The 15,864-nt window shown below is 43.8% G+C and overlaps 1 protein-coding gene across 3 annotated transcripts in view; it reads left to right on the top strand.

Moving 5' to 3' along the window:
• Positions 1-15,864, top strand: part of LOC310773862 (protein-tyrosine kinase 2-beta-like) — a 54,643-nt gene that overhangs the window by 15,731 nt on the left and 23,048 nt on the right. For all 3 annotated transcript variants that reach the window (XM_083633848.1, XM_083633850.1, XM_083633849.1), the window contains exons 15-21: positions 293-387; positions 1,156-1,237; positions 2,290-2,390; positions 5,650-5,765; positions 7,009-7,109; positions 11,858-11,947; positions 12,365-12,569. In XM_083633848.1, the coding sequence (XP_083489974.1) occupies positions 293-387; positions 1,156-1,237; positions 2,290-2,390; positions 5,650-5,765; positions 7,009-7,109; positions 11,858-11,947; positions 12,365-12,569 (790 nt within the window). The remainder of the gene's footprint in view (positions 1-292; positions 388-1,155; positions 1,238-2,289; positions 2,391-5,649; positions 5,766-7,008; positions 7,110-11,857; positions 11,948-12,364; positions 12,570-15,864) is intronic.

A 15,864-nucleotide genomic window follows, 5' to 3' on the forward strand; every position in this document is an offset into this window, starting at 1 on the left:
GGAGGGGGGGTGGGATCAAATGTACAATATAACATGATTGATTGATTGATTGATGGATTTATGTGTCATGCACTCTAGGTGCACAAGACACAACAATATAACAAACAGTAAACAACACAGCAATGGTACAACACATTAGTGGTATAACACTTTCCTCAACTTTTCCCTGTGTGTGTGTGTGTGTGTGTGTGTGTGAGTGTGTGTGTGTGTGTGTGTGTGTGTGTGTGTGTGTGTGTGTGTGTGTGTGTGTGTGTGTGTGTGCGTGCGTGTGTGCGTGCGTGCGCGTGCTCAGAGAAGCACTGGCTCTCCAGAGATGATGTCGTGTTGGGGCGAATCCTTGGCGAGGGCTTCTTCGGAGAGGTTCATGACGGGGTTTACAAAAGCCTGGTGAGTTACTGCAGCAAACCCATTCCCATAAAGTAAAATACATCTTGCGATGGGATCACACGAGCCGCGACGTGGCCACTTCAAACAAATGTGGGCCTGCGGTGTCAACTGGGGCAATGTTTTCATCCTTCATTTTGATGTCAACTACTGTACACAGGAGTACAGTTTTGTGACTGCAATCCTTCTTCAATGTGTCTTGGGGCATTTACACCTGTACTTTCAAGTGGTCAAACACAATCTGATTGCAATCTGATGACAGAAAACACATGTTAATGCCAGGTGTAAATGGCCTCAGAGAGACAGACACACACACACCTGGCAAAGTAGTACTCAAAACTGCTTCTGTGGTAGTTTCTGCTGCAATATGTGTCTCCAGGACCACATTTTGCCTTCATCACACACACACACACACACACACACACACACACACACACACACACACACACACACACACACACACACACACGCACGCACATTCAGAAGGTGAAAATAATATGAGCCCCACACTGTCATGGCTGGTAAAAACACAAGCAACTTTTAAATGTAGATATAATATTAGTAGACTATTACTAATAGTATCAGTTATGGTGTCTATGTTGGTTTGGCATCTATGTTCACCACTACAGGGGTAACTTTGTTTGTGTTTGTGTTTGTGTGTGTGTGTGTGTGTGTGTGTGTGTGTGTGTGTGTGTGTGTGTGTGTGTGTGTGTGTGTGTGTGTGTGTGTGTGTGCGTGCGCGCGTGTGTGCGTGTGTGCGTGCGTGCGTAGACAGGGGAGAGGATCCGTGTTGCTGTTAAAACATGTAAGGACTGCTCAGCTGATGTAAAAGAGAAGTTTCTCAGTGAAGCTGGTGAGTGTCATTGCTTTTCCTTTGAAGGTACTTCTGTATGTCCTTCAGTGTCTTACTGTTAATTGTGAAAGGAGAAGTGCAGCATATTGATAGGCCTACATGAACATGATGATGATGACTTTGATTCTGACTCATGTCAAGGTTTTGGTGTCCCTGATTGGAAATCTGGCTTGCAGCAAAGCAAACAGTAAAGTGGTAATCCTCAAATTCTGAAACGTAGCCTATCACTCCTTGTGCGCAAGAGGATTTTTTCTGGGGAAAAGGCTTACTTCATAGAGGGCTCTAAAGTGATGTAACACACCTGCTGGCGGCGGCGGCCATATTGAATGTCCTCAGCTCTTGGGCAATAATAGAGCTCAAAAGTCACGTGACACTCGTAACATAGCTCCGGTTCTCCAACAGTCAATGGGTTCTCCTCCCCATTCATTTTCTCCATAGATGTTTCGAAAAATCCTTATATAAAGCGTGGTCAGTTTGAATCAATTTTGTTTGTTGTTTTTTGTCTTGAAGGGCGGTCCTTAACCACTTTTGAAGAGTTGTGCCCCAGATGTAGATATTTATCTAAGCTACAACTGGCTATAGTTAGCCTACACTAGCACACTAGGTAGCCTTAACCATGAGTCCTTAAAAAGTCTGAAATTATTAAAATCCACAGACTTAAAAAGCCTACAGTAATCGGTCATGAATTGAATTCTTATTTTTTTTATGTTAAAAAAAGATATTGGCAGATTCTTTACATTCAGTGATTTCTACTCAAAGCAAACTTGTGGAGTAAGGCAATTTAGTAAGCCAAATAATTGTGTAGTTTGGCCAAAAGTTGTGAATGGGACCAACAATAGTGTTCTTTTTGATTTTCATATTTTCTATGACATTACTTGTACTTCCAATTGGAAGTCTGACCCACATGCAGGTCCACTCACAACAGGCTTAATACAATATGTGTGGAGTAGCCTATCATGGTTCTTTCTTTTGTCAAAATCTCTCTCTGTCTCTCTCGCTCTATCATCATTATAAATAACATTGTGATCTCTCTCTCTCTCTCTCTGTTCCAGTCTTGATGAAGAGTCTGGACCATCCCCACATCGTGCGTCTAATCGGGGTCATCGAGGTTGATCCTGTCTGGATCGTCATGGAGCTCTATGAGCATGGAGAGGTGTGTGTTGCGGGTGTTATATGGTTGGCCAAGTTGCTTAAAGTGTAACTAACCCCCAAAACACTTTTTTTCAGCTTTTAACCAATATATATGACTTTGGGGGTGATGTGTGAAGAATTCTGGTCAAAATTTCCACATTTGACACCAAACTGTTGCCATTTGACCATTTGTATCATTTTTCAGCAGCATATCTGGCATAAGCGCCCTCTAAGGGTGGAACACTGCTTTTTTTTTTTCTCAAATGAATGGGATATTTGGTACAACCTGACGTCACGGTGGGTTTAGCGCGTGCATCTGGTGCATCTCCAAAGCCTATACAACTAGGCAAGATGGAAAAACCTCACTTAGTATCAGGCTCCAGAGGGCTCTAACTGAAGTAAAAAAAAATCTGTTTGCTCTTAAAATACTGAACCAAATGTCGTCAAAGTTGGCACGTCTTAATTATAGTTAGTTTCCCGCTGAATGTGTCACTACTTTATTAATATCTTACCTGGATAAGCTCGAATGATGATGTTTATATTATCAGTCCGAGTTGGAAGCACTGTCTCCAGCCCAGGCAGGCGGGAGCGGGCGGGAGAGAGTCGTACTGTAACCTCATGCACTAGCCCCAAGCTCCGGGGGCGCGCGCAGCAGCAGTTGGGCTCTCTCGGACTCGGCCAGAGCAGAGCGAGCACAGTCTGACATTTCCGCGGCTATCAGTCCGACTTGGAAGCACTTTCTCTCGGCCAGTCAAACGGGAGAGTCTGCTCTCTCATGCACCCGCGGGGGCGCGCGCAGCAGCAGCACACAGCAGCAGTGAGAGGCGGGGGCTTTCAACAGTCTGACATTTCAGCAAACAAATCTCGTCGCAGTTTAGCGGACATGTAAAATATAACGCTATACTACGACGTGACAACGTGACAAAGCTTCTCTAAACATATCGGCTAATATAATATCGTCACTGTGTACAAGCAACGCCAACTTTTCAGGAAATCAAGTCAGCAGAGCAGAGCGACTGGCTCTGTCTGTGTGTGTGTGCTCCTCGGGGGGATTTGCATTGGAACAGTCTGTGAGGAGGAGAAGAGCTCTGCCCTGCATTGCCTGCGCCCTGAGAGGAAAAATCAGAGGTGCTGCAACTTTTAACAAGAATCACGAAAAGCCCCAAAACGCAAATTAAAAACGGATTTCATTGCGCGGTTTATCTCTAGTTAGACGAGGGAATTACGTGGAGAAATCTCGCATTGTGTTACCCCAGAGCGAGAGGTTTGTCCTCACTGTGCTGTGTGCTGCGAGCAGCGAGGCTCTTTTAATGTAAGTTTAGACAAGCCACGCACACACACATGGGACAAAATGGGACAAAAATAATTAAATTTCTAGTTCGCCACTGAATGGCCAAATTGATATCACTTTCAACCATTTTGAGCAACACTCTTTCCATACAGACCACCAGCGTTGGCTAGTTGTTGATATTTATAAAAGATATTGCCCCTCTCAAATAAATAATTTTTGAGGCGGTAGGCAAACTGTAATGGCGTCCATTTCCGAAAAAAAATCTTGACTTGAACACAGCCAAAGAGTTTAGTATAGACAAGAGCATATGTCATTTCTTGGTTTTTTCCATAGGTATTTTCAAATCACTGTTCTGATACATATCTGGGGGGTTAGTCCCCCTTTAATAAGACGGAATTAGCCTAGCTTTTAAGAGCGCAAACTTGAGCTAACACAGAGCTTCTGAATAACACGTCCTCAGCGCGGCTGGAAGAACGAATGAGTGGCTATCCCAGGGCTGAGCGGGCGTGACGTAGTCACGTGGGTGAGGTGGGCACCACGCCACCTACTGGTGGGTGGTCGGTTTTATAGATAAAGGTCATTTTTTTAACAAAAATAACAGTCTTCCAGTGGGCTGCGTACGCAGCGAATATGGCACTAGAGTGAGAGCTTGAGTTCGAAATGAAGTAAAACAAGGGGACTCTTGTGAAATGATTTACTGTAACTGTAAAGCTGGCATTGTCTCCAATGTCTATAATGTACATGTAGGCTATTTATGCCTGGAAATGTGTGTCTATCAGATGTTCATGTGAAACTAAACCACTTAACCACAGAAGTTCCGTTTTCTGCAGAACAATGAGTGTCTTTACGATTGAAGCAAGTTTAGAATAGTTGTTGACGGGCCTGCTTATTACTTTATCACCTACAGTGGCAGCCACCTTGAATTGGTGCTGCCAGCCGGCTGCCGTACCAAAAAACTTAGCTTTGTTACACAATAAAGGACATTGCTTTAGATAAACTAATGATATCTATATTGTTTATTATGAGGTTGGATTGGTTTAACTTCTGATAAATTAAGTTAAGATTAAAGGATGGGTTTACCGATGGGGAATCTGAATATATATTAATTCTTAAAAAATCTTAAATTTCGAATCCGTTGAAATTTTTGAAATTGCTTGTTCACAGCCAGAGAAAAAAAAAATGAAAAAAAAAAAAAAAAAAAAAAAAAATGGGGCAGGTGACGCGTTTCGACGCGAAACGCGTCACCTGGCCCAATTTTTTTTTTTTTTTTTTTTTTTTTTTTCTTTTTTTTTTTCTCTGGCTGTGAACAAGCAATTTCAAAAATTTCAACGGATTCGAAATTTAAGATTTTTTAAGAATTAATATATATTCATATTCCCCATCGGTAAACCCATCCTTTAAGTATAGCCTATTGTGAGGGAAGCCAGCAATTCAAGGTGGCTGCATCTGTAGTTAGGGTTAGTCTGCTTGATGCTACAGTACAGCACTCCCCTAAGCATTTGGTTTAATTTATTAGGGGACCAAAAATGGCACATACAGAAACAATCCATGTTCCTTTCTTGAGTTATTAAGAATAAAGATTATGGAGATTTTGTAGAACCTTGAATCAGGTGGTGGTGGTGGTCGGGGGGTATCAACATTTAACTTTCAACTGAAATGTTGAGTGTTTTTCTGAAACTGGCAAAATTATCAAAAGTCAGTAGTAAAATATTAGATAATATATAAGATACTGTATGTAGTCAATGCATATATATATACCATATATATATATATATATATATATATATATATATATATATATATATATATATATATATATATATATATATATATATACCATATATATATATATATATATATATATATATATATATATATATATATATATATATATATATATATATATATATACATATATGTATATATATATATACAATTTGACTTCAAGTCAAATTGTACTTTTATTTTGTATTCTTTTTTTACATGACAGTTGGGGAACTATCTGGTGGAGCACCAACACAATCTGCACAGTGCAACCTTAGTCCTATACTCTCTCCAGATCTGCAAAGCAATGGCTTATCTGGAGGGACTCAACACGGTGCACAGGTAACACGCGTGTGTACACACACACACACACACACGCACACACACACACACACACTCTCTCTCTCTCGCTCTCTCTCTCACGCTCTCTCTCTCACACACACACAGAAACGCAGTGCAAGTCAAATACAGTGCAGGAAATGCTTGTTTCCTTTACTTTGATTTTAGTAATGCTTCCTTCCTGCATTTGTGACATTTCCTTGATATGCTTTTGAGGTAGGCTACTACATCACTACTACTACATCACCTACTACATCACGTAGGCTACTACAGCACCTTTAAAAGCCAGCGCAGCTCATCATGCAGCACAGACGGCTACACAGACAGCATGAACCAGGCATCCCCCGGCACAGTTCCAGCTCAGCCTTCTTCCAAACAAGTGAAATGATCGGTGTCTGGTTGTTTAGAGATCCAAAAATGGCAGAGAATATCCATCAAATTTCTGTAGGCTACAGAACTTGCTGTACTACAGTGTGCACCACCTCAAACCTTTCACCAGCAAGCAATTGATGGTGTCTTATGAATGTGCTCATAATGCATTGTAGACACGACCAGGGCCGGTTCCAGAACAAGATGACTAGGGATGCATCCTAGATAGGAAGGGGTGCAGATGCCCGGCCGAAGGTTATTTTACTAAAAATAATGCATTTTACCATCATTTCAAGTAGAATGATACCACCCAAGCAAGAATATTTCAAGTGTTTCAAGTGCTTTACTGAAATATTTGGACCATATAATGATAATACAATTATCTCAACCTTAAAAGGTTACATATAGGTGCCAAAAAGCCATACATTCACATCAAAGAACAAAGAAAAACAACAATTATAATTCAAGTTTAAACAGTAAGTGTGCAGCTGCAGCATTTATTATTATTATTATTTTTTTTACTTTTACAATTAAAATAAGGGTGCAATGCATGCTTTTGCACCCCCGTAGAACCGGGCCTGGACACGACCTTCAGAGAAAGTGTTACCGGTTCGGATTCCACAAAAAAGATGCAGCTAGCAGCTATGGATGACATATTTTGGTGATTTGTTAGATACTGTAGAAATAAGATGGCCATTACGCCATTTTCCAAACTAAGCAGACCATTCACTTTGATTGTTTAGGATAAGGATGAGACTGAGACAGAACTGCAGTAGTTATAGTCAGTGTGTTTAGAGGTCAGACAAACCAGTGGAGATTCCAGTGACATGGTGGTGAGCAGAATCTTCATCCCTGCCTCATTCTACCTGTGCTGTAGAGATATAGCGGTGAGGAACGTTTTGGTGGCTTCACCAGTCTGCGTCAAGCTGGGTGACTTTGGTCTCTCTCGCTACGTTGAGGAAGAAGACTATTACAAAGGTACACACACACACACACACACACACACACACACACACACACACACACACACACACACACACACACACACACACACACACACACACACCAGAATGTACTGAATTCACTTTCTCTGTAAGTTGAAGAGGAATTAAGTTCCCAACGTGTTGGCTTACAAAACCTCAAAACCAGTGTTGGGGGTAACTCATTACAAAAGTAACATATTACATGTAATATATTACTTCTAGCAGTAACTCAGTAATATAACTTATTACCAATATGATTTCAGTAATATTATACCAGTTACTCTGTCAAGTAACACAAGTTACAAATTGAGTTATTTTTGTTGTTGATCAAAGCACATATTTAAATAAATATTTCCTAATCAAACTGTTTTTATGCAAATAACCACTATAGATGACAATAGAGAGGCAAAGTGACCGCCTACTTCCTGCTTCAGCACTGTACCAGATATTTTCATCCGCCCTTTATTTTCCCATACACATTTCGTAAAATGCGTATAAAAATAGTTTTACTGGTTCAAACCAAATGGTACAGATATATTTAGAAAGTGGAGAGATCGCATAACATTTCACTGGGACCAAAACGTAAAAAAATGCGGGTTTAATTTTTTTTTTTTTTCAATGTTCGTTTTTTTAAGTTTTGGTCCGAGTGAAATGTTCTATGGTCTCTCCCGATTATAGCGTTAGCTGAACCGTTTGGTTCGACGAAGTACAACTATTTTATAAGCATTTTACGAAATGTCTATGGGAAAATAAATGGCGGATGAAAATCTCTGGTACAGTGCTGAAGCAGGAAGTAACGTTCCACTTTGCCTCTCTATAACAAAGGAAAAGGGTAACATTTAGAATTTTGGACGTTTACACTGACTTCAAGATGGTTTAAATTATTTTTCGGGATGGTTCCAGGGCGGCGATGTCATTCTGCTACTGCAGTTATTTTGGTGAAAGTATGCAAAAGTAGTGTAATAAGTAATAAGTTACTCTACACACAGACTAATATTGTAAGTCTGTGTGTAGAGTAACTCAATACTTCATAATGTAAAGTAACTTCTTACTTTCAAATGAAAGCAACTAGTAATATGAAAGTAACTTGCCCAACACTGCTCAATAACTCCCCCTGAGTTATGTCACAACAGATTACCAGCCGTGACAGCGTTCGCTGGTATTGTTTCCCCCTTCTGACTGTGTGCATGCATGTGTGTGTGTGTGTGTGTGTGTGTGTGTGTGTGTGTGTGTGTGTGTGTGTGTGTGTGTGTGTGTGTGTGTGTGTCAGGGTAGGAAATTAGCCGGGGCTTGGGGCAAAATGCCCCTAAAATATCTAGAATTGCCCTTGGAATTGGGGCGACGGGAGCTTTTAAATGCCCCCGTAAAATAAAGAGTTAACTCCAGAGTGTCCCTACAATATACAATCAATGGTCCCTACGTATTGATCAGCACCGCTAGTCGAGTCAAGTCAAGTCAAGTTTATTTGTATAGCCCTAATTCACAAGCATGTCCCAGAGGGCTTCACAGAAAATATGTCTAGCTAATTCTAGCTGACACAACAGTAGCAAATTACAGTAGTAATGATAACACATTGAACAATTGATAGAGAAATATAGAAAATATAGAAATATAGGATAGAATGGGTGCCATGCTTTAGGGTAGAATGGGTGCCATGCTTTAGAATAGTGGTGGAATAGTGGGAAAGGAGAGATCAGGAAAGGGAGGAGGTGGGGAGAGTGCCGGGGAGGGAGAGCAGGGGGAATGTGAGAGAGGAGAGAGCAGAAAAGTGATGAGGTGGGGAGGGAATGGGAATGGGAAATGTTGGGGAGGAGAGAAGGTGGGGAAGGAGCAGGGGAAGGGGGAAAGAGGAGAGAGCAGGAGAAGGGATGGGGGAGGGAGAGCGGGGGGATGTGGAGGAGGAGAGAGCAGGGAAAGGGAGGAGGTGGGGAGGGAATAGGACATGTGGGGAGGAGAGAAGAGGGAAGGAGAGGTGGAGAAGGAGCAGGGGAAGGGGGAAAGAGAAAGAGAAAGGGTGCCATGCTTTAGAATAGTGTGGGGGGAGAGTTCAAGAAGGGGAGGAGGTGGGGAGGGAGAGCAGGGGGAGTATGAGAGAGAGTATGTGGAGAGAACAGGTAGAGGAGGGCTAGCTGACACAACAGTAGCAAATTACAGTAGTAATAATAGCACATTGAACAATCATAGAAATATAGAAAATATAGAAATATACGATAGAATGGGTGCCATGCTTTAGGGTAGAATGGGTGCGATGCTTTAGAATAGTGGGGGAATAGTGGGGAGGAGAGATGAGGAAAGGGAGGAGGTGGGGAGGGTGCAGGGGAGGGAGAGCAGGGGGAATGTGAGAGAGGAGAGAGCTATACAGTGAGAGAGGAGAGAGCTATACAGCGGCTATTCTGTCATCACGAGTCATGCGACCCTCCCTATGGCTGCTGAAGTGGACGTAGGAAACTAGACGATAGTGGGCATGCTCTGGAGGGGGGCAAGGACGAGGTAATGTAGGCTAAGTTAAAAAAAAAAGAATAACGTTACCATTAAGTTTGACAAATTTTAATGTTACGATGGACACATTTCAATTTAAACGGTTGTTTATTATTTTAATTCTCAATTTCTTGCCTATATATCGTCACTACTTAGGGGGCGTGCTCTGTAGTTAGGGGGGTCGTGCTCTGTACTGGCCCCGGCTGGAGCTGGATAATATACTGGAAGTTGTGTACACACTAAGCTTGGCATAGCATTCAAGCATAGATCTTCCATTACTATGATTCAGAAATAGATGTATTTTTGGAAAGCCCGTCATCTAATTAGTGGACAATACATTTTTCTTTTTTTTTTACATTGAACTTAAAATGGCTGTATCTCCTGAACGGAAGGTCCATTCAGATCGGACCTTCAGGGGTAACCTGACGCTGCCAGATGGATGGAGGTTGTTTCACATTTGTTTCACATTTGTGAACTCAATACCGCCCCATCTGGCGGAGTCAGGTTACTTCAGGGGAGGATCATCTGATGATCGTGCCGTTTACCCCTATATCCTAACCCTAACCCTACCAGAGTAACGCGTTACTCCAAAAGTAACGCATTACTTCGAAAGTAGTTTCGCTGGCCAGCCTCCTCTCCCTTCCGTCCGAGGAGTCTGGCGCCGCAGGTCTCCTTAGTGGGATTGCGATGGGGGCGCTTAGCGGCAGTGCCCTTGGAAAATAGTTTCCAACAATCCAGCTTGCCGTTTTCAGCGTGTAGCAACGAGCTAGCATGTAGGTTTCTGCCATTAGCTTGCTAGCTAGTTAGCGTTGTTGTTTTCACTGAGGCGGCAGGGCACTATTTACAGCGACACACAGGGAGGAGGGAGCGGAAGCCGCTCTGATTGACATGGTCGGAGCCAATGACAGAGTTTGTAATAAGACGGGAGCGGACATCCGGCTGCCACCGAAACAGTCACTCCAATGGGAAAGCAGCTGTAGAGCAGGGGAGGGTTTATCCCAGTTATGGAGACCTGCGGCACCAGACTCCTCGGACGGAAGGGAGAGGAGGCTGGCCAGCGAGACTACGTCGAAAGTAACACGTTACCTTTGGAATAATAACGCATTACTCCCGGAGTAATGCGTTACTTCGAAAGTAACGCGTTACTCCGGGGCTAATGCGTTACTCTAAAAGTAACGCAATCTGTATTTTAACATTATTCTGTATTTACAAAGCGTGACTTGAATCCCCCGAATCCCCCGCCCTCTCCTCCTAAAGTTATTTAGTTCAGTGACAGGCAGCACAGGCTAGCTGGCCCACTCATGTCTTTTTATAGTAATAACATGCCAGAAAATCAAAAGTGTTGTTGAGATAGGAAATGGGGATTTAACTGTAACTGTGATTGTTTATGAACTTTTAGAAGTAAAACATGCTTGGATAAGGGTCATTGATTGGTCTGTCATGCTACATAGCTGGTATTTCCCAACATTTAATAAAATTGCCCTGGAAATTATCCAAAATGCCCCTGAAATGTGTTTCACAAGGGCAAAAATAGCCCTCGTTTAAAAAAGTTAATTTCCTATGCTTGTGTGTGTGTGACTGTGTGTGTGTGTGTGTGTGTGTGTGTGTGTGTGTGTGTGTGTGTGTGTGTGTGTGTGTGTGTGTGTGTGTGTGTGTGTGTGTGTGTGTGTGTGTGTGCGTGCGCGTGCGTGCGTGTGTGTGATCATGGCCAAATGTGGTCTTGGAGACACAGATTGTAGTGGGAACTAACACAGAAGCGGTTTTGAGTATGCACATTTACATAGTCAATGGGTCCTGTTGTTCAGCCTCACAATGCTATTGGATAGTAGATGCATGTATAGGGCCCACAATCTGGCTATGAACTACACAACCTCCAAATTAATGTGACTCTTACAGGGATAGTTATGTCTGTTGACAGAGTTTGTTAGCGCGATTGTGTCAAAACTGTGCGAGATGCCGTCACACCCAGGGGGCGCCCACTCCCACTCCCACCACCCCCATCCCCTCCCCCTAACCGCCCCTCGAATCCCGACACTCTACCACCTTCATATCCCTAGCTACAGTACACCTTCATATCCCTAGCTACAGTACAGCCCCACTCTACCACCTTCATCCCTAGCTACAGTACAGCCCCTTGACCTTCTGTATCACTCTACCACCTTCATATCCCTAGCTACAGTACAGCCTTCATATCCCTAGCTACAGTACAGCCTTCATATCCCTAGCTACAGTACAGCCCCTTGACCTTCTGTATCTTCCCTGCAGCCTCTGTTAGCCGAATGCCGATCAAATGGATGGCACCTGAATCCATCAACTTTAGACGCTTCACCACGGCTAGTGATGTCTGGATGTTTGGTGAGAAATACACTTGTTTGTACAGTATGTGTTTTGGGTGGGTGAGACAGTGAATGATTATAAGATTAGTTAATAATAGGGATGGGACGATATTATATCGATATTCAATCTATCGCAATACAGAAATCTCACAATACATATCGTGAGGCCGGAGAAAGTCATGATATTCGCTCCATTTTATTTTGCTGTAGTCACAAATTTCTACATTGAATTTATATTTTACACTTTTATAATGACATTTCTAAATTGTTTACATTCTAGCAGGCCAATGCCATCGCTAAAATGATTTGCGAGTTACTGATGATGTTTATATTTATAGTATTTTATATATTGTGTGTGTGTGTGTGTGTGTGTGTGTGTGTGTGTGTGTGTGTGTGTGTGTGTGTGTGTGTGTGTGTGTGTGTTGTGTTCCACCAGGTGTGTGTATGTGGGAGGTCCTCTCACTGGGCCAGCAGCCATTCTTCTGGCTGGAGAATGGCCAGGTGATCAACCAGCTGGAGATGGGGGTTCGACTCCCCAAGCCCGAGCGCTGCCACCCCACCCTCTACTCCCGGCTCACACACTGCTGGTCCTACGAGCCACAGCACCGGCCCACCTTCAGCCAGCTGGTCTGCTCGCTAAGGTACACACACACACACACACACACACACACACACACACACACACACACACACACACGCACGCACGCACACACACACACACACATCCACTGTACGTACACACATATACATACAAACACATGTATAGTTTTCCTCATTTGAGATAGTGGAGTGCCCGTTCGCCCTGCTGCTCAAGGTTGCAGGTCAGCCAGATACCAGAAATCAAAATATCCCTCTGCCAAACCATATACAATGCTTTTTAAAGTCCAACAGCATTGCTATCATTGACAAATGTATTGTAACACCATAAACATTTATTGTGCCAGCATTAAAAGTAGTTTTCCCTAAACAGTTGTTTTACTTATAGGTCCTAAAATGGACTTGTAGACAGCCCATAAAATAGTCTGAGTGATGCCTTCTGATACGATTTAGTTATTCCATGACTAAATCGTCATGTCCATACAGTAGATTGGTAGATTAACTCATTGAGTGCCAGCCACTTTTGGAGAACGGACGCTCCCAGTGCCAGAGTTTTCAGAGCGTTTTCAGTGATTTCTCGAGGCCCACAGAATATTGTGTGATATTACTATGTAAACACCGAACACGCACAAAGAACGAGCTGGCTCTATTGTATCATCAGCAAAAAAAGTTTATTGATACCATTTTCCGTTCTTTAGTTATGAGCCGGAGAAGATAGGTCGTTTTGAGCAAATACAGGCGTTTCAAATTATTAGCTGAGATATTCCGCCTTTTGTGAAATGAAGCATTTCAAGCACATTCACTGAGTCTGAAGATAATATTTTCTGATGTAGTGACGTGGTGTAGTTGTGTGATGCCCTGCGTGCCCCACCCCCCTCTCCCCCTCTCCCCCCCTCAGCTGCAAACTCCTCCCCACACTAACACACAGCCAACACGCACCCACTCTATTTTCGGAGCGCTCCGTTTTTGTTCCCAGCGCGACCACGGAAATGCCAAACCGGACTGCAGGGAAAGGTTTGGCCCTTCGGCGTCGGGTGCTGCCTTTCTGGCGGCTAATCGTGTGGATAAACTATGCAGACAGACAGACCGAGGCAGAGGGGGGGCTCAGTTGTGGGAGCGGATTGACTGCTGTTCGCAGCCGTCAGCTGCAGACAGAGCAATCTATATGGCTCTGGCTGCAGCATGCATCGGTTTCTCTTTGATCACGGATTTTTCCAGCTGTTTTCCGGACCTTTCTCTAATCTGGAGAGCACTGTCGCCACCTAATGAGTCCGTAAAATAGGTTATACAGTACACCTTCAATAGCTCCCATATTTGTACAGGAGATGCCTGAGGCTTTGATCCACGTCCCACCGTCAAAAAACGCATTTGACGTCGATCGACGTCTTTGGCACTCTACGTCACTATTTACTTTGACGTCGATCGACGTCCTTGGCACTCAATGAGTTAATAGTGAAGCGTATGAAACACAGCGGACAACAGCGCACAGCGAACAAAAGACGGGGACTATTGTTGCTCTCGCTGCGCGCCAATGGAGGACATCAACAATGGGACCCTCACCAGCGCTTCCACGCACAGATACGACAGGGACACTCTAATAAACATCAGGAATAAACACTGAAATCACCCCAACCAGGACTGGTTGGCACCGGACCTCGCCAAATTCCCCGAACTCAAACAGCAGCAACGGAGAAGAGGGAGGCGAGGAGGATTGGACGTCCGCCTAAGGAGACGGGCAAACAGACCACCTTTGCCGAGCGTCCTTCTGGCTAATGTTCAATCGATCGAAAACAAGATGTGTGAATTAAGAGCACGGGCACAATTTCAAAAGGACATAGCGAGCTGCAACGTTATGTGTTTGACTGAAACCTGGCTCTCACCTGAGACAGCAGACCACGCCATTACAATACCTGGATTTAGCCTGCACAGGGCAGACAGGGACCCAAAACGTTCCGGTAAGAAAAGAGGGGGCGGTGTTTGTTTGATGATTAATAAGAACTGGAGTACCAACAACACTAATATCGGGACGTTTTGCTCAGCAGACCTAGAGTATGTCATGATTCAGTGCGTACCCCACTACAGCCCGCGGGAATATACCACTGTCATATATTGGGGTTATTGCCTTTACTGCCCTCTGTTGGTCTAATGAGTCATGACATGTATAGCCACTAGGAGAGTCACATGACCGTGACACTACGAAAATAAACCAGCTACATCTGCGTGTGTTGAAAGCTCGGTGGGAAGGGAAATTCCAAGCTGGACTGTATTTTTCTGTTTTTGCCGTGTTTGCTGGAGGCTAATAGCAAGCTGCTAATTAGCTTCACCGTCGGGAGAACGACACAGCGTGGCAGAGGAAAAATAACAGCGTGAGTAACGTTACAGTCACGCAAAACGGAGCTGTTTATAAAGAACAGTGACCTGCTAAGAAGATAATGGCGGGGATAATTGGTAGCATTGGCCCCTATGATGAAAATATTGAACAGTGGAGCTCCTACACAGAACGTTTTGAGTACTTTGTCCTAGCAAACGGCATAAAGGACGAGAAGCTAGTGCCGACGTTCTTAAGTGTTATGGGGCCGAAGACGTTCAACTTGCTGCGTTGCCTGGTCCAGCCAGCTAAGCCTGGAGCTGATAGCTACGCTGCCATAGTGGCCATATTAGCAGCCCATTTTTCACCAAAACCCCTGGTGATCGCTGAGCGTTTCCGCTTCCATAAAAGGAACCAAGAGGAAGGCGAGTCTGTAGCAGTGTTCGTGGCTGCACTGAGAAGGCTAACTGAACATTGTGAATTTGGTGCTGTGCTGAATGACACCATCAGAGACAGACTCGTGTGCGGGATGAGGAGTGAAGCTGCACAAAAACGCCTGCTCACTGAAAGTGCACTCACTTTGGATAAAGCTATTGAAATTAGCGTTTCCATGGAGTTAGCTACCAGGGAGGCTCATCAGCTCAGCGCAAGTGGAAAACTGCACAAGGTTGTGACTGAAGAAAAAGGAGCTCAGGACAAATGTTACCGATGCGACAAAACCGGACATTTTGCAGCTGAGTGTTGGAGTAAGGACGTGGATTGCAGAAAATGTGGAAAAAAAGGGCACTTGGAGCGTGCATGTAAAACAAAGGGAGTTGACAGAAAACCAAAGCACGACTACAAAAAGCCGAAAGCGAGATTCAAAAAGGGACAATCAGTGCATAGTGTGCAGCCAAGCCACACTATGGAGGTGGGCAACAGCTCATCAGATGAGGCAACAGTGTATGTGCTGTCAGTACAGGGGGGCCCAGATACATACAGGGTTACTCCGCTGCTGGATGGAAAACCAGTGTGCATGGAAATTGACACAG

Source organism: Poromitra crassiceps (assembly GCF_964638095.1).
Source record: "Poromitra crassiceps genome assembly, chromosome: 3".
In the NCBI taxonomy this organism is placed as follows: Eukaryota; Metazoa; Chordata; class Actinopteri; order Beryciformes; family Melamphaidae; genus Poromitra; species Poromitra crassiceps.